Raw genomic sequence first — 24,281 nt, forward strand, 5'->3', positions numbered from 1 at the left:
TCGAATCATATGATAGGAAACAACCCGGCAGAGACGTATTCCAATCAGTTGTTTTCCTTCACACGGTTTATCAATCGACAGGTACTATAAAACGCAGGATAACAAGAAATCTCTGCAAGTTGTAAGGAGAAATTGTGTTGAGAACGTGAAGTCTGACCGTTATCTTGGCTATTTCTTTTTCCTTGTCTCTTCATTTACTACCTGTCTTTTTGTATTTGAAGAGTTAAACATTTTATATAAATGATGATTGTAGACTCTGTATCCTACCATAACAATGAATAGGAGATATTGTCCCTTTTTAATTTGCTGTGTTGTATTTTTGTGATAGTCTCTAAACTCAACGAAGTTGTTAAACAAAAGAGTAAAAATGAAGTTGAAAGCTTTGTGTCTAGTGACAGCATTGTTGAGCTTATGGCCATGGGAAGCAAAGGCACAACTGGCTGTAAAACCAGGAAAATGGAAGCTTCTCATACAAAATGGCGGCGTCTCTGCCATGTACATGACCACCACGCATGAAAACACCGTGGTGATGTTCGACAGGACAAACTTCGGCCCGTCGCAGCTCCAGCTAGACAAAGGGCGATGCCGGGACAACCCACAAGACACGGCGCTCAAACACGATTGCACGGCAAACTCTATCGAGTACAAAATATCCTCAAAGCGGGTCAGGCCGCTTATGATATTCACCGACACCTGGTGCTCATCTCGGGCCTTCACCGCAAACGGTACGCTGGTGCAAACCGGCGGGTACCGGGACTGGCGCGGGACATCCGGTACTTCGTTCCCTGCTCGGGCGGTAACTGCGACTGGAACAATTTCGAGGGCCCGAAGCTAGCCGCAGACCGGTGGTATGCCGCCAATCAGATCCTGCCTGGACAACCGTATCATGATCGTCGGAGGCACCCGGATGTTTAACTATGAGTTTGTACCCAAGACCCCCGGTGAAGGAGTTTTCAACCTCCCGTTTCTCTCTCAGACCCGAACCAGCGCCCAAGTGGAAAATAACCTTTATCCGTTTCTCCACCTCTCTTCCGATGGCAACCTCTTTATCTTTGCCAACAGGGACTCCATTCTTCTCAACTACAAAACCAATGCTGTCGTCAAGACATTTCCCAGAATGCCAGGTGACGGCCCGCGGAACTACCCGTCAACCGGGTCGTCCGTCATGCTGCCGCTCTCTGCGGTGGACGGGTTTGCCAAAGTGGAAGTTCTCATCTGTGGGGGCTGTCCGGACAACGTTTTCGCACTGGCTAGCGCTGGTAATTTCACGGACGCACTCCGCAGCTGTGGACGAATGGTAATTACGGACCCAAATCCTTCGTGGAGTATGGAAGACATGCCCGAACGGAGAACCATGTCGGACATACTTATTCTCCCCAATGGTGAAATCATCATCATCAATGGAGCGGCAAAGGGTGTTGCAGGGTGGGACATGGCGACTGCCCCTGTCTTGACGCCTCACCTTTACCGACCCAGTGCACCCACCGGGCAGCGCTTTTTCACCCTGGCGGCCACGGGAATCCCAAGAATGTATCATTCTTCTGCTAGCATGTTGGCCGACGGGAGAGTCTTTGTGGGCGGGTCCAATCCCCATGCGGGCTACGTCTTCTCGGGAACTACTTTTCCGACGGAGCTCCGGCTCGAGGCGTACAGTCCTTATTACTTGGAGAATGTCTACACTAGCCAATTCCGCCCTAATATAAAGTCTGTGTCGTCCAACTCGATCTCCTATGCGGCCACCTTCATGGTTGTTTACTCTTTTCCAAATCCTCTTACTGGTGTTATACAGTTCAATGCCTACGCCCCATCGTTTACCACGCACACTAATTCGATGAACCAGAGGCTGCTCAGTCTCGCAGCTAAAACATCGACGATTGTTTCGAATGGGACTGGGAATGTTGTTTATTCTTCCACTGTAACTGCCCCGCCCAGCGCAGTGGCGGCGCCGCCGGGATATTACATGCTGTTTGTGGTAAATAATGGCATTCCTAGCGTCGCCCGGTGGGTTCAGTTTTCATAACTTAGATTTTTCTGCACTGCTGATGTCTTCATTAATTTGGAGGCATGCATAGTTCCTCAATTCCTTCCATTTGTACGACTATGATACGTAACAAGGATGCTGCATTTGTTGGGATAATTTGTAGCCTGGTTAGAATTATGGCAATTGTAATTTCAAATCTCAAGATAAATCGAAAATGAAATATATCATTCCAATCGATGATCTGTTTGTTAATAAATGTGCACCGAAACGTAAGACAGCATTTTTGTAATGAGTATTCTGACTCGCCCAGTGGCTTTTGGATGCTATTTTTTAATTTAAGGTTTGCTCTCGATTGTGTTTAGCTATTTGTAGTATTATAATATCCTTTATTTTCTTTGAAATCTGCCGATTGTCTAATTTTATGTTATTTTTCTTGCATTGTTTCAACATGTTAAAAAAGTGTACTGAGTCAGGTCATTTTAATTTATCAAATTGCTCTAAATTTTAATTATGAAAAAATGTTTAGTACAGTACATAACAGTTTAAGAACATAAAGTTTCCTTATTTAATTTATTCAGAAAAAGATTTTTGAAATTTATTATATAGAAAGATTTTGTATTTTTAATATTTTAAATTACACTTATTAGTACTTGCAGTTAACAATACTATTGTAATGAGTTTTTTGTTTTACAATTTTTAACATTATAAATTACGAAAATTATTTTTCTGTACGCTTATTGGCTAAATACAATTTAGCTGTTATAACCAGATTTTTAGGAAATCCAAAATAATTAGTTTTAGTGGCAACTATATAGCGAGAAATATATGTAAATTTAGGAAAATATATTATTATAACATAAATAGATCTATAATCAAATCAAATAATAAAAAAGTATCAAATTGTATAAAATTTTAAGGGATATATATTTATAATAATAATTACATAAGTAAAAAAAATGTTATGTTATAATAAAATAAATTGATTTGTTATTTTTAGTTACAATTTTCTTTTATTGAATTAATATGTTTAAAACTAATTATACTTTTATACATATTTTATTATATTTAAATGACAATGAATTTAAAAAATTATTACTATTTTTATTTAATTAATTTGACATAATAAAATTATTATCTATCAAGACTATTGTTATTTATTATTAATTTAAAATTTTCTTAATATTTAATTTTTTATATAGTTTTGTTTACACATTTTTGTTTATTATATTTTAGTTTTTAAAGTAGATTTAAATCTAATACTATTTCAAAATTTATTAAGATTTCTTTAATTTATATTATTTTTTCGTAATTATTATTAAAACTATACTAAAAAGCAAGTACTGGCCACTATGTGGCACTTGTTTATATATGATTTCAACTTTAAGAATAACAATAATGTCAATTCAATCAACATGTCATTTAAATCATTTCATAATCCATATTTAAGATTACGTCCATGACCAGTTATGGATAACAATAATACATAGTACAATCCAAGGCAAGAAAATGGTTGAAGGCAAAAACACGGCTGGCTTAACAGCACACTCGAAGCTTTGACCGCTTAGGGTGGCTGGTGTGGGCCCTCGAAGACTTCCGTTTCCATTCTGTTTTTCGTCACTCTCCTCTGACTCTCGGCAGTGACAATGACTGTTGCGGTTTATTTTGAATTGAGTTTTAAATCTCTCCTGCCCATTGTTCTGCCCGCGCATTTCCACCTGAATATAGCAATTGCTCCTGTCCAGGCACATTTTTCAATTTGTGAAGAGGCTCTGAGGGCCAAGACTATGACTTCCCAGGCTCTGCATTCACTTGCTCTGTCCGATGCCATTACCTGTCTTTTATGCAATGTCTGTGAGGAAAATATCGAGGCAAAGAAAAACGCTATTATAATTCTGTAGGAAATGGTTTCCAAGGTGAATACAGAGACATTGTAAGGATTGACAGATTCCATATGCCCAACTGCAACAAAATCAAGCCTGACCATTGTATACAACATTACCCTAAGGCAAAGATATCGGAGATGCTTGTAGAGGAAGATCACAGTATTTGTGAAAGAGCATTGTTGGTGGTAAACACCCTTTGTTTTTGCACGGAACTCTGAGCTACTTTTGCACATTCTTTGACACTACCAATGCTTGTTCAGAAGATATTGGGAGTATCTGATTCAGCCACTGAATTAGCAAATGAGAAATAAATCAACTGATTTATTCTGTTACATTTAGCATACTTAGGAGTGAAAGCTCACCAAATTGTTCAACAATCTGCTTCATTTAACATACGTATGCCTCAAAGTTTTCATATTCATCACAATTTGAGTTTATTTTTTCATTTCATAGAATATAGCATGAGTGTGAATCAAAGCTTCGAAAAGTATAGAAGGCCCCAAAAACTTTGATATATAATAATACCCTGCTCAAAATATCCCATTCTGGTACATCCTTAGTGATACTTACAAATGTTGCTAAGTTTGATAGAACATCTGGTATTTGCATCGTAGCAAAACCAGCAGATGGACCTCCCAAACACAATGAAGTAGGAGATATATTTTTCAACTAACCATGGCCGAAATTTTTTAGGTAGGTATTATAATTTAAATTATTAGTCTCCTATTTCTGAGATTGTAGATTACTTTCTATTATAAATATTTCTTGTTCTAATTTCATGGGTTTCTTTATTTTGAACTTTATGGTTTCTTAAATGTGTAAAATCATTTGTAATATTTAAGGTAATTTATGTTAAGATACCTACAATGTAATGTCTATTATGAATTTAAGATTATGTCATATATATCCATTAATTCAACATCTATGATTCTTTTAACATGTTTATTTTTTCTATATGGCTACTTAAACTTCACAATAGTTACATGTTTCAAAGTAATTGTTATAGAGGTTAGTAAATGTACAATGCCTAAGTTCTATAATTTCCTTTGTCTATTTTGATTAAATAGAAGTAATTTTAAAAATAAGTTTTAAACAATGACCAATACCTATCTTCTAATGTTGTATTGTTACAAGAATTAGGTTCTTATTAATGATCAAGTGATTCTTCAATAGAACCTCATTGCAGATTGATCATTTTATATTGTAATAAAAAGTGTAGTATGTTTAAAATTCTATCTAAAATTATGTAAACTTCATGCAACATGTTATTGAATCTACTCATTCAATTCTCGCTAGTGTTTAATGATAGTTCTGATACTTAATGTAAGTACAGATCCAATAGCCAACAAGATGAGAGGGGAGGGTGAATCATACAAACTTAATCTTCCATAAAAACATCAGATTCAACCTCGATAACATATACTTCAGTAATATAACCAAAACTGCTAAACATGCAAACTCAAAAGCATATAAACATCATAAACCTCATAACACCAGATTTAACGTGGAAACCCAAATAGGGAAAAAACCACTGTGGGATTTCGGACCCACTAAGAAATATACTCTTCTAGAGTATGCTCGATTAAAAGCAAATCCTGTTAAAGATTACAAATACATTGCTAGATGTGACCCGGTTAAGGGATTTCCCTCAGATCTGTTAGGATCTTCACCTTGTTAGAAGTGACCTTGTTAAAGGATTTCAAACACTCAATCAGAATGTCACCTTGCTAGAGTGTTTTACAAATAAGACTGTTAAGTCCACTCGATTAAGAGATTTTCTATCTCTTTCACAAAATAACAGTAATAAAAATCTATCTGCAACTTCACATCTAAAATGCTAAAGCAAATTCTTATTTGCTCAATACAATCTAGACATAGAACTAATCTTGTCCATCTGCTGGGCTTCTATACTCTGTTATTCAAACAGGTCTTCAAGCTTATGTGCTCGGTAATCACTATGTAGCATCCATGTGCATACATTTGCCCGCATACATTGTTTATCGATAGTTCCCTATTTATAAACAATTCGCCAACTGCTTAATCTCCTTGATCACATTTCCCATGATCAATCATAGCCATCAGATCTTCAAACTTTGACCAGGTTCAATGTATCCTTCGATCTGAAAACATTTTACCTTGCCTTGGAACTTGCATACATTTCTTGGAACTTGTGCTAGGGTATTGCGGTTCAATCTGAGCTATAGATCTTCATGTCGATTTTCCTTTGCCATAGACTCATTAGCAAACTTCATGCATGACATACCAATCATTTAATCAGTTCTAGCTCATCAACTTCCTTCATTAAATAATGCATGTAACCATTTAATGTATTCTGTTACAGCTCGGTCACAACTCGGTAAATACTAAACTTCACTCAATAAACATTCTACCTTCATTAACCGATAGCGAAAACCTTAGGGTTTACCGACTAGGTTCTTTGCTCGGTAACATAGTATAGTATTAACCTTACAATTTACAACATATGTATGATGTTAAAACAATCTAAACATCATGATCTCATCATTGTCTGACTTGGTAATAGTTGCCCATTGAATATCTTATTCATCCCCTTATTCATCATATTCTTTCTATGTCTTTTACCAACATCTTTATACTCTTCAAATCATACTTCTCAAGATATGGCAACATCATACTGAATTAGAAAATCAATTTCTTGACATCAATGACAAAATAATAATATCAAGACAGTAAACATCCTTAATCAGTTATATCCATAATCATCAACAACCTTCTCAATATCCTTATTGAAATGCCAACAATCTCCCATTGTCTGCTATAATGCCAAATGCCAACATTTAATAGTTTAAATTGCACCTAAAGTAAAAGTTATAGGCTATTGATTTGCATAAATAGCACACTATTATAGTAATTGTATTTCATTAATCATAGATAGCTAGAATTATTTAGAAATTTCTACACGAAAGTGATGAAGCGAGATTAGATAAGAGCACATTGTTACAATAAATATAAATATAAAATATTATACCAATTTTTCACTCTAGTTGTATTATAGTAATTTCATTTCATCATTCATAGATTAAAATTTTCTCTAAAAAAATTTATATAAACTTAAGTTGTACCAAATAAAATATCAAAACAATGTCACTAACCGTTTTGTTAATAAACATTATAAAAAATATGATCTATATCTTAAATATTTCAAGATCAAGATATTGGATAACCAAACAAATATTTCAGATTTAACAATAAACATTATAAAAAATATTATCTATATTTTAAATATCTTATAAATTTTTATATGATATAATCATATATTAATTAAATTATATATTTATATAATTAAATAATTTTGAATATATAATAAAAATATATAAATGAACAATCAATTTATAACTATTATACTAATAAAGAGTCTTAATTCATAAAGGTTAATAAAAGTCATTTAGGAGATAGAAACTGTATGAGTTTCATAAATCCAATTCTAGATAATTTTATTTATAAACAAGAAATAGCTACAAATAACATTAATAGAGGATAAGATTGTCATGTTTTCCTTTTTTTTTTAATTATTATTAATATATATGGAAAAAAAGATTTTAAATTACTCGTGGTTTTTAATATTAAATTAATATTGAGGAATAACATTAGTTTGTATTTTTTCATGTCATTTCAAATTTATATAAAAATATATGAATCATAAGTTAGGGATTGTTTAAACATCAAAAGGCTTATGACTACAATATCATAACTTAAGGTTACAATTAATTTGTGCATCAACTCACATGTACCTCTTTATAAGAGGGTAAGTTGAATAAATGACCATTTTTCAAAAAGATTTTCTAAACTATATTGATAAGAAGATATAGACATATGATTGGTTGATACTTGACAGCATAATTCAAAATACTTATATACTTTCAAAATTATGGTATGTAACATTGTAGATACTAACGAGATTCATAAATGCATAGGAATAGTGGTTACAAAGTTTTAAAAGGCTGAGATCAATGTCAAGTAATCATCTAGAGAAAGCCTATGTTGTATCATATCTAAGTTCATAGTATATTTGGTTTTTTATATTACTTTCTTTATATATAGTCTATAAGTATGTTGAATTTAAAAATAAATAAATAAATGTGATCTTATAGACAAGGAATTATGACCCATTCACAAAATTCATTAAATGATGAATTGAGGAGAACCCGCCTATAATATAATGAAAAAGGCACAAATACCCCCAACCAAAAGGCAAAACCATAATATTTCCAATTCCTACTTCATCATGGGAAAATAATACTTACATTATCATGTTTACCTCTAAATTTTATATTTTAGTTCCTTAATAATATAACATTTGACTAAAATTTATCTTTATTTCTATAGTATAATATTTATTTGAATAACCATTTTATTTTTCTCAACCACTTTAGACACAAAGACATAATTATGATCTATCGGCTCAACTCCATTAGAACAATCTTATCACTTGGGTACCTAGGAAACATGAAGGGTTCTCCTTCATACAACCAATCCTAATGTAAGAAAATATAGGAAATTGAAGGAAAAGACAACCATACTTCTTTACTATGTTCCAAGCCTCTTTTGAAACTCTCCTTTTTTTTAATCTTTGATCTAGTGAGTACATTAGTGCTCCAAATAAAGAATCATTGACCCTTTGAAAATGATTTAAACTCTATTTTTAGGTCAATGAAGGGTAATATTTGTAAACAGGGACAACATTCACATTTAAATTCATATCTTTCAATTCCATTACTCTTTTAATGTGTTTAAATGATCTTTACCTAGCCTTTAATGCCAACCTTGCTTCATTCTTTTCCTCTTTATGCGGCACCCAAGTATTCCTTTATACTTAAATCTTTAATTTATGACCTTATATGATCATGTGATTTATATCCTTACATGATTATTATTCAATATTTGTAGTCACATAAATCTGTCCATTTTAATTAAATGAATATTTGCTATTTATTTGATTAAAAATCCACTAGCCATCAGTTAATTAAATTAATATTTAATTAATTCATCTTCAAACATTCTCCTATTAATTAAATAAATTATTCAATTTATTTTAATTCATTCATTAAACCAAAATTCACAATCAATTAAATGAATGAATTCTATTTATTCAATTTAATCCCCTTTCTTCTTTTAAATAAATTAAATAAAAAATTTATTTAAATCATTTATTCCCCCCACTTGCATTTTCCTACATCTCCCACTTGCCTCCTAAATCCCCTTCCTAAATTCTTCTAAACCTATCTAATCCTAATTAATTAGCCTAATCCATCCCCTAATTATTGTCACATTCCTAAGCAACTTGGAGTCACTTCTCAAAGACTTCAAAGTCTTTGAAAAGTATTTAATGTTTTGTGTGCTCAACAATTTAACCTCTAAAAGTCTTCTAAACCACTTATGGCTCTTACATGACCATTTATGGTTAACCCCTAACTCAACCCTCATGTGTCTCCTAAAGCATTTATTGCTTTGACCATGGTTATCTCTTTTACCTTTGCACAAAAGTTTATCCATTGGATAAAAGCTTTATTCTTTGAATAAAAAATTTATTCACTCAACCCAACCTTGACCTTAACTCCCAAGTTAACCTTCAGGTCATATCAAGCATTTAATGCTTATTCCCTCTCCTCTCAACCTATCTCATATTGACACTTGTCAACCTGGGATTGGGTTGAAAGCCCTCACATGGATTGAATATCATTCAATCTTGACCCTTGTTGAGATTATTCAATCTCAACCATCCATTGCTCCATTTTTCCTATGAATGGAGCTCATTTCTTCATAATCGAGATCCTAAAAACTTGTATGCATCTAAGTTATAGAGAATTTTAGAGATCATTTAGCATATCTTACTCACATTCACTCTTTTGGTTAAAATTAACAAATGGCATTTAGATAACTCATCCTAATTTGGTTATTAAGCTTGCATTTGCATACTTTTCATAATCATCTACAATCTTGAACCTCCATAAGCATCCATAGTGCAAAAACCTAGAGAGAGAAACACTAATTTGGAACTTGGAGATGAGAGGAACAAGGGAGAAGGAGCTAAGAGCATGGTAGAAGACATTTGGAGATGTTTTCTTGTATTTATATTCATAGTTAAATGCTTTACTTTGTTTTTAGTGTCTCTTTTGGTATGTCTGCTTAGACTAGTTTTTGGTTGATTAACACTAATGTTTGCCTTTGTTTCTTTGTTTTTTGTGTGTTATACAACCAACAGGTTTTAGTCTAACCTTGCCCCATTTTGTAGAGCATCAATATTTATAGCACTTATGAGTATAAAATGTAGAGGATGATAGTCCTAGTGATATGACAGTAAAAAATGAGTAATAAGTGTAGATATTTGAAGTTTAAATAGCCAAATGAAAAGGGACCTACATTTGTACGTTTAACATTATTAGCTCATCATGTTCATACAAATTTATGGAACTTCCTAAATATGGTTTGTAATATAGATATAACAGTGATATTTCAAGAGGTAAGATGAAGGATTGCAACTTTATCGTCCTTGTAGAGACAAGTCATGGTAACCACCATGATAGAAGAAAGATGTGGCTTGGAAAGCATGAGATGATGATAGCAACTATGAAGTAGTTAATCGAAAAGGTAAGCTACAAGTGGAAGAAAAGTAGAGACCGTAGAGGGGCTAAAAAGGCAGACCATATCACAATTGTCCAGCAATGAAGGTGTTTTTTCATCAAACAAGAAAACATATCACATGGAGTAAGCAATTTAGGTGTGCTTTCATCATGAGATATCTAGTCTTCAAACAATAATTAGAACTTGAAAGAACAACTAGATATTTGTGGAATTGTGTGTTTAAGAGTGTAGTAGTGATAACGGGTGGTGGATAAAAATAATAGTCATACTATTTTTTTGAAAAAATCTTCAAAGGATAGTACACTTAGAGAAATAAGGATGAAATATCTTTTAAGAGACAATATGAATACATGAAAAGGTATGACATATCTAAATAATCATGAAGATAGAGAGTTCATATCCATATGGCTGTTAGATGCAATGACAGTCCCAAAGACACTGAGGGGGGGGGTGGGGGGGGGGGGTGAATCAGTGTCTAACTGGTTAATGGAATATTCGAACTTATTTATAACTTTGCAACCCAAATTAATGTACTGATAAACAAGTAATAATGCAGTGAAGAGAAATAACAGAGACAACATAAATGCACACCATAACACAAGATATTTTGGCGAGGAAACTCGGTAAGGGAAAAATCTCGGTAGGATTTGTGACCCACAATATTTACTCATTGGCCAATACGAATAAATATTACTTGCAATAGGGGCCTACACATGCAGGAAGGCCAACAGCCTAGAGCTCACTGCTCAATGGAAGAGTCTCACTGACTACAAAGTGGATAATTAAATCCAAGACAATGTACTACTCAAAATAGCATCTGCAATGCTTGATTCAGTACTGATTTAAGCTCAGTCGGAAACCTTAACCAAAAAGCTTGCTGACGAATGATATTCGCTCACATAACCTATCTTCTATTATCTTTTACATAATCGCCTCTCTTCTATTCTATATATTTTTTCATATCAAAATGACCTATAGGATCTCATACATATATGAGTCTTTACAATACATCATGTCGGCTTATAGATAATTAATTACATTATAATACAATTCATATAAACAAAACTTTGTCTCATGTCGACCTGAGTGTCGGTATGCTTTATTGTCGATGTAAACTAGATGTTGATGAATGAACTTGTTGTGCCTGTCGGTGTTAGTAGATGATGTCTGTGTTGTCGGTGAACCTGTAGAATCCTGTTACCAGTTCATTGCCATCAATGACAATATCAACCATTTTCATGTGAGTGTAGAATGCCAACAATCTCCCCCTTTGGCATTGATGGCAACACTCATGAGAAAAATCCAAAAACTGCTGTCCAAAAATGAAGTCCAAAACTGATCCCCCAAAAAAAGTTTGCTCCCCCTGAGCAAGTGATTTCTTTTGTGCATTTTTCTCCATACTACTCCCCTTTTGGAATCAATGACAAAGGATGTCAAAAAGAATCAAAGAGTACAAAATTCTACCTTATAACCTGTAATCGGTTGTGTACAATTTGAAAGATATCCACCAAAATTAGATTCAGGCTCTGCATGAATTTATTACTGTCAGAAATAATGGTTTCGGTCTGTTGGATCATGTCGGTCAGATAATGTATCTATTGCTCCGGTGATCAATCTCCTTGAATTGTTGCTTTAGATAGCTCAACCCACTAAGTTGTGAGGTTGTCCAATCTAGGACCAAGTTTGTTTTTCAGCTCCCAGGCCTTCATCCTTATCCTTGCTTTTTCTTTTTCCAAATTCTCAATATTTTCTTCAAAAACTGTCATTTCTTGTTCATAAACTGAGGTAAGTTTCGAAGAACCTATCATATTATCTGCTATTTCATCTATCTCCTTTTGTGTTTTCTTAATCTCCTCATCAATATCTTCAGTCAGGTGGTGAGGCTTGCAAGCTTCCTTATATAATTCTTTGTATTCCAAAATTGTGGAATTAAGTACCGGTAATAAGGAATCAATATGCTCAATATAGTCCTTGATAGTTTTGTCAAAGAATTCACCTTTTTCTTGATTCACCCTTCCCTTAATAGTTTCTTCATTAACCTTATCTACAGTTAGAACATTTGAAGCAATAAATTTGGACAATGCATCCAATTTACCCAAAGAACCATTAATATGATCTATCTTACATGTTGGTGCAATCATTTTCAAAATAGGAAATGTATCATCAATGGCCTTAAATGCTAAGGTGTTGCAATCTGTGATCCTCCTTATTGAATCTAAAAGTATATCAGTTACATTTGTAGGTCTGAAATCTACAGTGGATGTGCTAGGTTTTGTAATAACTTTCAATTCATCAGACACTAGACCAATTACCTTAACAATTTCTTCCTTGTTTCCATCATTTATTACCTCTTTATTTATAGTTGCTACCTGTTTCTCACTCTGTGTATGTACCTCTGCTTCTGTTGGTTTCTCAGTGTCAGGTTTCTTAGCTTCTGCTGGTATTTCAATGTTCTGAGAGTCAGCAGTGATAACCGGTGACTTAGAGATCTCAATATTCATAGCATCAGTTTTCTTAACCTCTGAAGTATCTTTATCCATAACAATATTAAAAACTTGTGTATCTACATTCATGGTAAAAATAATTTCAGAATCTGGATTAGTATCATCATGTGTTATTTCTTCAGCCTTCTTTTCCAGTTGACTGTCAGTATGTATCAGTGTCCCTAAAGTTATTGGTGGGGTGTCCTGTGCTGGTGGAGAAAGGTTATCTTTGACCTTTATAATAGGTACACTACCAATTTTACCTTTACTTTTATCTTTCTGATATACCTTTGCAAAAGACATCCATTTTTTGTCTATCCCTTTTGCAAAAGACATCCATTTTTTGTCTATCCCTTTCTTCTTTCTTTTCTTTTTCAACAAAAAATATGTCCTATTTGTCAGCAGTTTCATCTGCTATTTCTTTCACTCTCCCATCCATTAGACTAACCTACCAGTGACCACTCATAAAAACTAACCGGTTGGCTTCAGCAATCAGTTCATCAATCTCCTCCCTAGAATTAACAGGGTGAACCGCCAATAATGCTTCAACCTTTAACTTTTATCCAATTCCATAACCGACATTCTTTTAGCCTCTAACCTCAAATATAAGTCATTAGGCAGATCATCTACAACCTCAATCAAAACTTTCTTGTAGATGTCATGATGCAAAATATTGCTTACCTCTATCGTGTCTTTATTAGAATCCTTGAAAGAATGATAAAGTTTGTTCACATGGCTAAGATTACCTTCTTGTGTAATTTCATTTACCAGTTCCTCTAGTGTAACGGTATTTGGTGCCTTAGGTTCTTGTTTCTTCTTCAGAGTTAACTTATTTTTGGGGTCTCTCATAGCCTACTGTTTCTTCCTTAATGTTCTTGTCCTTTTAGGAGAAGGAGAAGGTACCGGTGAAGGTTTCCTCTTCTTCCTTTCAACTCTTTTGAGCTCTGTTGCCTTATCATTGTCTGTATCAGAAGAAGTGACAACTGGTGAAACATGAGCTACCAGTTTCAGTCCTTCCAGTTCACTAGCAGAAATACCACTTAAGTTCATTACATTTTCCTTAACTTTCTCAGCTAATTTGGATGCATCTCTCATAAATTTTTCTCTTCTTTTTCTCTGCTTTTGCATACCAACCGTCTTCTCAATAGTGTCAGCATTGCCAAAGATTTCTTCAGAAGGTTCCCTTGGTGCATCAAGAAGTGTCTTTGCATAAGCTTCGAGAATATTCAGATGTACTTCATATCCCATCTCTGTTATCCAAATGGTTCTAGGAGTAACAGCTTCCATCCATGTTTCATCTCTTTTGATTACAAAACATATTTGCTTGTCATACTTATCCACAATACTCTGCGGTATCCTTTCTCTAGCCTTCATCTTGGTTTGAGAGTTTTTGAAATAGGTTGTTACCATGTCATCACTGTTAGCACCTATGCCAGTAATAGCTTCCATGATCTGTCTACCAACAGGGATGTCATATGCAAAGTCCTTGTGACCAATGTCGGCTATCTCCTTTGTGAAGTAAAGCAATAAACACACAAGTAGATTCTCAAAACAGAATGTTCCCTTCTTATCACCCTTAATCTTTTTCAATTTATCTAGCAGTTCATCTTTAAGCCACTCACAGATGTCAATTTTAGCATTGTTCTTAACTATTTCATATGCACTATTATACACAAGCTAGAAACATAATTTAACCTATTTGCATGAGTAACTCTATATCCAAATACCATGCTCACATATTTCACATTTGCATCAGTGATATCACTAACCCTAAGAGATCTGTTGTCAAATGTAGCTCTGGTTAGGTCCATAACACCCTTGTTTGGTATCTTCTTCTTTTTGTCAGGCCTAGTACCGATTGAGGGTAAACCAGTAACTGCCTTGATTGCTTCCTTAGTGATTTTAAAAACAGAGTCTAGCCACATAAACTCCCCATGAACCCTGCTCAGTACAAAATGAATTATCTCATCCGAAAATTCAAGAATTTCAGAATTTCAACAAATCCTAAATCCTCAACAATCTTATGCTTCAGCTTGACTAAACCTTGTTCATCAGTTATAACATCTTTGTACATGTTTTTCAAATCACCAGACCCTAAATTCTCTATGTTGCAGTGAATATAAATCCTCGAGTCTTCGACAAAAGTAACTCCCTTCGGAATCTTAGAAAAGGCTCTGATGGAATCGTCTTGCTTAGAAATATTAGGAATGATTTTAAACACGGGTCTAGGGCGCTTAATATTCTCTACCATAGTAGGGTTTGCAATGAATTCAGGTACAAAGGATGAAGATGCCATTGCGAAAGATAAATACCTTTTGACTTGTGAAATCCTTGAATGCCCTAAAAGATCGTTGTTGCCTCTCCTTTAAAATGCTTTTTCTCAATTCGCGCTCTCTTTGAATGCTTGGATGCTTGGTGGATTGAAATGAGGGTTACCTGGTGCTTTATAACTAAAATGTTCTCCAACAACCACATTAAATGCTTGTCGGTTAAGTGAAATCATAACATATATGTCTATAAAGAAGAAATATAACTTCTTACCATCAACCAAGGGTAGAATGCATGATTTTCAATTTGCTGCAATACCCCCTAAGGATTATTCCTTGGTCGGATTAAGAATCTCCTACCAGTGGAGGATTACTTTTTTCTACTGGTGCAAAGACAGATTCATCAATTCTCTGATTTCTCTTCTTAATCCATTGTTTTGAAAATTCTTGCTTTATGTCGTTTACTTTTTCTTTTCCCTTCTCATTAGATCCTTTATTGTTCTCCGGTATAGTCTTGCTTCTACAAAATTTTGCAATATGTTCAATCTTGTTACATGCATAACAAGTTACATTATTCCTCTGAATAGCTTTTCCATATCTTTGACCGGTTTCTATTCTGCATTGATTAGATAAATGTCCAAATCTACCACAAACATAGCATTTCACATTCATTCTGCAATTTTCTAAGTTATGACCAACTTTATTGCATTTGGAACATTGACCGGTGGGTAAATTTGTATTATGGTTATTTCTAAATCTGCACTGATTTTCTCTATGACCAAATTTGTTGCAATTAAAACATTTCCCATTAAATTTATAAGCATTAGGTTGTCTTACCAGTTTGTTGTGATCTTGATTGTTTGCAGTCCCAGAACTTTCTCCATGTTCAAATCCAAGTCCAATTGTATCTCCATTAGGTTTATGTCTTTTTAGCATGTCATCAAGCTTTTCTGAACTTTTCTTGAATATGTCTTTGTATTCATTTGTAGTGATCAACTCATTTTCCAGAATGCCAGCTTGTCTCATAAGCTCCTCTTTAACATGTTGCATGTGAATCAGATTTGTCTTTAGCATATCATTTTCATGACAAAGTCTCAGATTTTCATTTGTTCCATCATTAAGCCTCCTAGTTTTCATTCTTCTTCCTATCTTCAATATCCTTACATAGCCTCATGGTTAGATTTTGCATTTCATTCTTCATGTTAGTGTTCTCTTGCCTCAACTTCTTTGCAATATCTCTAAGACTTTCCTTTTCATCATCATGTTTCTGCATTCTCTCATGAAGTTCCTTCCTCTTGTTTTGTACTATAACCAGGTTGTCCTGAAGTCCTTTAATAAATTCTTGGGCAGTCCTCAAATCATCTTCAAGTTTGATATTCTTCAATTTTTCTGCATCAAAATATTCAATAGCTCCTTCCAACTATTTTCTCAAACTCTCCATCGATACTGGTTTCAGAATCTTCCTCAAGTTGTTAGGCTTTTGCAAATAGAGAACCAAGCTCTGATACCAATTGTTAGATGCAATGACAGTCTCAAAGACACTGAGAGGGGGGGTGAATCGGTTTCTAACCGATTAATGGAATATTTGAACTTATTTATAACTTTGTAACCCAAATTAATGTACTGGTAAACAAGTAATAATGTAGCAAAGAGAAATAACAAAGACAGCATAAATGCACACCATAACACAAGATATTTTGGTGAAGAAACCCGGTAAGGGAAAAACCTCGGTGGGGTTTGTGACCCACAATATTTACTCACTGACCAATATGAATAAATATTACTTACAATGGGGACTTGCACATACAGGAAGGCCAACAATGAAAGAGTCTCACTGATCAATGAAAGAGTCTCACTGACTACAAAATGGATAATTAAATCCAAGACAATGTACTGCTCAAAATAGCATCTGCAATGCTTGATTAAGTACCGGTTTAAGCTCAATTAGAAACCTTAACCAGAAACCTTGCCGATGAATGATATTCGCTCACATAACCTATCTTCTATGATCTATTACATAATCACATCTCTTCTATTATGTATATTTTCTCATATCAAAATGACCTATAGGATCTCATACATATATGTGTCTTTACAATACATCATGTCAGCTTACAGATAATAAATTTAATCACATTACAATACAATTCATATAAACAAAACTTTGTCTCATGTTGGCCTGAGTGCCGGTATGCTTTATTGCCGGTGTAAACTAGATGTCGATGAATGAACTTGTTGTGCCTACCGGTGCTAGTAGATGATGTCTGTGTTGCCGGTGAACCTGTAGAATCATGTTACTAGTTGGTTGCCATCAATGACAACATCAACCATTCTCATGTGAGTGTAGAATGCCAACAATGACAACCTACTAGAAACACGGGAAATCTATCAAAGGTGCATACACAATGAAAACAAGGACGAAATAATTGGGGCTAAATAAGAATATAGTAATAAAGAGCTCAAAGGATGATGAAATGCATAGTGCACAACTGCCAAACAAGGTCTGATATAAAGTCTCTAAATTCTTGAAGGTTAACTTTTCTTTCTTTTTTTTTGTCAATGACACAATATGACGGAGGAATTTCATAAACTATTGCCATTTGCCATAAAGATAGCTAGATGAACTATACAAGAGCTTTGTGAAGATGGAGGTGAAGATGTGACAATCTTAGCTTGTGAAGAACACAGAGATAGTCTTCAAGTGAGAGGATAATGAGTTAAAGAGATTTGCAAAGAGACCAAATCTTAATGAATAATTTTAAAGTATTTGTATTACAGATATAAGAAGAATAGTGGTCTTGATTATCTAAAACTTGATAATCATATGACTTATATAACTACATAGAAAAGTAATTTAAAGTGATTTGAACCACTAGGTCAGAGGTGATTTGTAAGAAAGCTGACAACTAAATTGGGAAGTGATTTTGTAAGAAAGCCCACAACTTGATTACGAGATGAAAGCTAATCGTTCTAAGAAAGGAGGTGTGTTGGATTAACTTATTAACATTTTGAAGAATTAACTTATTGTGGATTATGAGAGATTTTATGTTAGAATTTATTGTAATGGTGAAATTCATATATTCATATTATTTTAATTTTCTCTTGAGAAAATATTTCAATGTAATTTTTATTTATGAGTAAATAAATTTTCTAAAATTTTGGATTCGTTTTTCAGACATCATTTTATTTATATACTTTTTCTTGCATATTTGATCATATCTTATGAAATGTATACATATATTTTTTTATTTCTATCATTTATTATATTTATTATTGCTCTCATGCTTACACATTTATTGTCAATATTTATATCCACTTTTTTGGTCCTAGTTCAATCCTATAGCATGTGAGTCTATTACCAAGTAGAATATATCTAAATTCAAAATTTGTATTTTTTTTAAATTCAAAATTTGTATTTTTTTTAATTTACTTTGTTCCCACCTATTCTACTCTACATTGTGAAATAATTTTTTGGCATGTTAATATGATTTGTACTTAAAAGTCTTTGACAATTTTTCATTTTATAGACATAAATAGTTTGACATTATAGGTCTAGATTGTAGTGAACTTTAATTATTTCACGGCAATGAACTTTCTCCCTTAAATTGAAAGCTAGCGAGCACATCCATGCATCCACCAATGTTATTTTCTAATTTTGAATCAACCAAACTTGTGAACAAGTTTAAATATATTTGAACACTAAACATGGATGTAATAGAATCTTTAAAGTTTAAATTTAAAAGCATGTCATATTAGATTTAAATAAATTAATAATTATTTTGATAAAAATTGTATATAGCATGATTTGGCACTATGCTTAAAATCAATCCATTAAAATAAAGACAAATTGGACAGTCCAACAAAATCATATCCTTAAGATGTATATTCTCTAACACTATTCGTCACAAATTAAAATGATTCATCACTAAACAATTCTCTAAAATTACTTTTATGATAGTGTTGTGTATATTTTAGAAGAACAATGACATGCATTAGCGAAAAGGAGTTGCTACACCGGCTGGACTCCCAGAGCCCAAGCTCTGTTGTGTATATTTTAGAAGAACAAAGCAAGGCCTTGGCAAGTGGTCTAAAACCCACCGAGTAGCTCTTCATTTGGGTTATCAAAGCATCTCAAAAGATCGAATCCCTACAGTATGCCAAGTTCTGATATGTTAGGCCAGATCCATATGCATTGCAAAATACCAGGACAAGAGCAAATGCTATATTCAAGTGAATGCACGCACAGAGAATTGGGCAGGAGAGTTTAAAAGCTATATTAAAAATTAACTGTAACAGTGATTGTCACAATCGAGAGTCAGAGGACCGAGACGAGAAACAAAACGAGTACAAACAAAAATAGAAGGTCAAGTGGGCCCCACACCAGCTACTCTTAGTAGTCACCTCTTAGAGTGTGTTGATTAAACCCAGCCCAAAAACACAAAGATAAAACAATTAAAACACTAATTCACACCTTTGACCACCTTGCTCCTCCAATTGAACTTGAAGTATAAGCACCCTTTCCTACTTGATATGCTCTTCAATTTGAATGATTGATTATAAAACTTGAATGTAAATGATTGCACTATTGGCATAACCTTGGTAGGATTGATGGGATTTCAAAGGAAAATTAGTAGCACAAGTTTAACTCAAAATGTATTGCCAGATAATGAAGGACAAGACTCCACTTTATAGTTTTCTAACTAGAATGGAGGGTTGAGATGGATTGTTCGGTGAAGGGTCAAAATTGCATAAGAGGATGGAGGCTTAGCTTTGTGACAAGTGTGATGAGGTGGAGGTTTGAGAATGTGACATGTGTAGAGCTAGTTGTGCTCACACAAATGTGAGCACATATTGGGAAGAATGTGAGGTTGACAAGTGGAAATGTTTTTACAAGTGAAAGAGGGGAGAAATCAAGGAGAGATGTGTGGATGGAAGAAGAAAATTTAAGGTTGTTGCAACTAATGGAAGAAGTGGTCAAAGGATGAAGTGAAGGGTGATGATGACTCATGCATGATCATATGTTTATGATATTTGAAGAGGATTAAGGACCCTTGTCACATGATAGCAAGTTTAGAAATTCGGTATAATTTTATAATTGAAGAAAATATTATTGATTATTACTACAAATTGATTAATTATTAATCATGAATTAATTAATTTAGAACAATCAATGAGTGGGGGCTATAATTGATTAAATAAAATTAATTGATTTTTAGAGGAAGAGAAAACATAATAAATTAAACATAATTTTAATTAATTACACAAATAGATAATTGTAAGAATTGACTAGAAACCCAAGATCTAGAGGCAAATGAATAGCACAAAAGCAAGAGAGAACAAAATAGACAAGAACAAACTATAATCTCATCAAGATACAAAAAATAGATGTTGCTCTTCTTGATGATGTTTGCCAACTCATCAATTTGCTTAGAGTGGCAACGATGCTCATCATGACCAACTTTCTTGTGAGATGAACAAATTGGCTTCTCCTTCTTGGTTGAATTTCCCTTCTTGGAAGAAGATGAAGTATTGCTGATGTGGCAGGTTGACTATACCGTACAGATGATGAAATGGTAGGCTAATGTGGTGTATGGATCTATTGACGTGTATTGTTGACTGTGTAGTACGAAAATACTGACTGGGCCTGATGTGGTAGTATGGATCTGATGACATGGCGGTGACTGTGCACTGATGTGACAAATGACGTGGTGGTCTACGTGTCAGGGCGTAATGATGATGTGGTTGTCCGTGTTGTGGGCACAGGCAAATGAAATGATGTCACTTGGTGCAGTTGCAATGCTTGCATCGGCAAATAAGATTGTTCCACATGGCATGGCGTGGAGCAGGTGCCGAAGATGTGGTGTCGGAGGCTGAAGGTCATGGTCGCTGACGAGAGAAGATGTTGGAGCAGAGCAGAGTGGAGGATGTGGTCGGGGTGGCAGCGAACAATGGAGGCGATGATGATAGAAGGCAGCAACGACCGGAGGCGGTGTTGATCAGAAGAATCCACGCGACATTACCATGGAGCAAGGTGGAAAACCGGAGCACTATCAGAGACTACACGGCACAGACGATGGGGCCAGTGGTAGGGTCGTACCCTACCAGTCTGCAGTGGGGAAATATATCAAAAAACCTCCAAAAGAATTTAAAATCGCTTTCTAAATTTTTAATTTTTTTTAAAATAAACCTTTTCATTACAATGTAAAAACTACTATTTTTTGAAATAAGGAAATTAAAAAACAACCAAGGTAAGTCCTGTACCTACTACATAGTGAATCCCAAAGTGATGTGTACCTTGTATGTAGTGCAAGATGCATTTGGTAGCTTTCCAATGAAGCTTATGTGGTTCCTACGTAAACCATGAAACCATGTTAACTGCAAAGGAAATATAAGGGCGTGTGTGAGTCAAGTAGATGAGACTCACAATAAGTTGGTGATACAATGTGGTATCAACAAGTGGAGTGGAATACTTAGCCTCAAGTTTGACTCCTAAAAGAAAGGGAGTTAGTGCAAGCTTACAATGAGTCATGTTGAACCGTGCTAGAAGATCAAGAGCATACTTGGGCTAAGCAAGTATAATTCTAAAGGAAGATTATGATATCTTAATCCTAAGAAAGTAGTACAAAAGGCCCAAGTCAGTCATTACAAATGTCTCATGCAAAGCAGATTTGACACTGCCAATGATGGATGAGGTACTCCCTATAATGATCAAGTCATTAACATAGAGCACAAGTAGTGAATGAGATTCATCTTGTCATAAAATGTAGACATTTAGATCTACATGACACCTGGTGAACCCTGCCAAGAGAAGAAAGGAATTCATTTTGGCATACCAATCCCTAGTGGCCTACCTGAGGCCATAAATAGACTTCCTCAATTTGCAAACCAAAGAAGAATCCTCAATAAATCCCTATGGCTGCTCCATATAAATCTCCTCTTTGAGATCCTCATGAAGAAATGCACTCTTCACATCCATCAGATGTATAGCCCAACTATGAGCTACTACGATAGCAAGTTTCAAGTGAATGGAGTTCATCTTAGCTAAGAGGGCAAAGATCTTTATATAATCAACACCAGGAACTTGTGAGAAACCTTTTTGTACACGCTGAGCTTTGTACTTATTCACACTACCATTCGCTGCAAACTTAGTCCAATAGATCCACTTACATTGAATCATCTTACTCCCTTTAGGGAGAGGGACTAATTCCCATGTGTTGTTCCTCATCAAGGAACTATACTCTTCCTTCATTGTTGAGTCCCACTTGAGAACTCCTAATGCTTCTTTAAAACATTGTGGATCAAAATTTAAAGCAATGTAAGCATGTAGAAGATGTTGATGTTATGACTTGGTCCTTCAAGTGTCTGAAGGATCCCCAACAAGAGAACTCGCTAACTCAAGAGTTTGTCGAGCCTAACGAGGTCTTGTAGGAGATGAAGGATGAGCTACCTCAACTTCAAGTGGACCTTGCAGAGGTGTGATCCTATGAGTTGAAGTTGAGGTAGAATCATCATCTAAGTCACTATCATCACTTTCCACTATGGAGGAAGGATGAGGAGATGAGAGGCCAAGATAGGAGAGCTTTCCTCAAAGTGAACACTCCTTTCAATAAATAGTTCATGTGTCTTTGGATCCAAAAGTCTATATGCCTTAACACCCTCATGATATCCAACAAATATGCAAGGCCTACTCTGAGGTTCCAATATCTTGCACTTATGTGGAGGTATGCATGCCCATGCTAGACAACCAAAGACCCTGAAGTGTCTCACAATCAGTTTTCTACCACCCCAAGCCTCAAAAGGAGACATACCCTTCAAATCCTTGTGGGAAACCCAATTTGGATGTGTGTGGCACAAATGATAGCTTCTACCCAAAAAGTTGGACTAAGAGAATGAGAATGAATCATGCAGCTAGCCATCTCCTTAATGGTTGTATTCTTCCTTTCTACAACACCATTCTACTATGGAGTGTAGGCAACTAAGTGCTAAAGATAAATCCCATAAAGAGTGCAAAATTCCTCAAGTCTATCATTCACATATTCCCTTCCATTGTTTGTGTACAAAGTCTTGACTTGTTTCCCTAATTGCTTCTCAACATGAGACTTGATGATAAGAAATATGTCAAACACCTCACTCTTGTGAACAAGAAAGTAGAGCCAAGTGAAGCGGGAGTATTCATCAATGAAGATGAGGACATAGTGGGCCTTGCTAAATGAGGGCACTATAAATGGGCCTGCTACATCACTATGAAACAATTGAATAACTTCCAAAGCTCTCCAAGACTCCCTTTGTCAAACTTCTCTTCAGGATGCTTGCCTATGGAATAGCTTGAACATACACCATCTGAAAAATTTGATATGAGGGAGACCTATAACGATGTCCTTGGATCTTATTTGTTGAAGATAGCAGTAGTTGAGATATCCAAACCACTCATGCCACAACTTACTTTCTAAATTTGAATGAGTGAGCAAGGAGGTAGAAGGATATTGATGCACAAAGTGGGAAAATTAATAAAGGGCCATGTGTTGTGATTGGCTTATCCCATTTCTATCAAGGCATCATTCTCAAGTTCTTTGACCATAACAGAATTGGGTATAAAAATTTTCCTTCCATTTCCATAGTGAGTGATTTGGTAGATTGAAAGAAGGTTAGTGCTCAAGTTAGGAACATAGAGAACATTCTCAAATGTTCCATCATCCATGTCAATCAAACCTTTACCTTCAACTTCACTTGTGTGCCATCACCTATGAAAAGTGAGGTACCTTTGATGGCTCCAATGAAGAAAATTGATCCCTTGTAGAACCCCTGTGATGAGAGGCACCCGAGTCAAGTATCCACTGTTGTGAAGAACCTATTGTTTCCATAAATGCTTGCCCTTTTCCTTTTGACTGTGAGGAAGTGGAAGAAGATTAATCCTTCTTCTTGTAAGCGGATGATAAATTGATGTTGTTCTTCTTGATGATGTTTGTCGACTCATCAATTTTCTTAGACTGGCATTGATACTCATCATGACCAACTTTCTTACAATATGAACAAGTTGGCTTCTTCT

General features: G+C 34.7%; 1 protein-coding gene across 1 annotated transcript; it reads left to right on the forward strand.

Moving 5' to 3' along the window:
• Positions 1 to 850: 850 nt before the first annotated feature.
• LOC131046692 (aldehyde oxidase GLOX-like) lies at positions 851 to 2,020 on the forward strand. Its single transcript, XM_057980474.1, has one exon. The coding sequence runs from the start codon at positions 851 to 853 to the stop codon at positions 2,018 to 2,020; it is 1,170 nt and encodes a 389-aa protein (XP_057836457.1).
• Positions 2,021 to 24,281: the final 22,261 nt, after the last annotated feature.

Source organism: Cryptomeria japonica, chromosome 7 (assembly GCF_030272615.1).
Source record: "Cryptomeria japonica chromosome 7, Sugi_1.0, whole genome shotgun sequence".
NCBI lineage: Eukaryota > Viridiplantae > Streptophyta > Pinopsida > Cupressales > Cupressaceae > Cryptomeria > Cryptomeria japonica.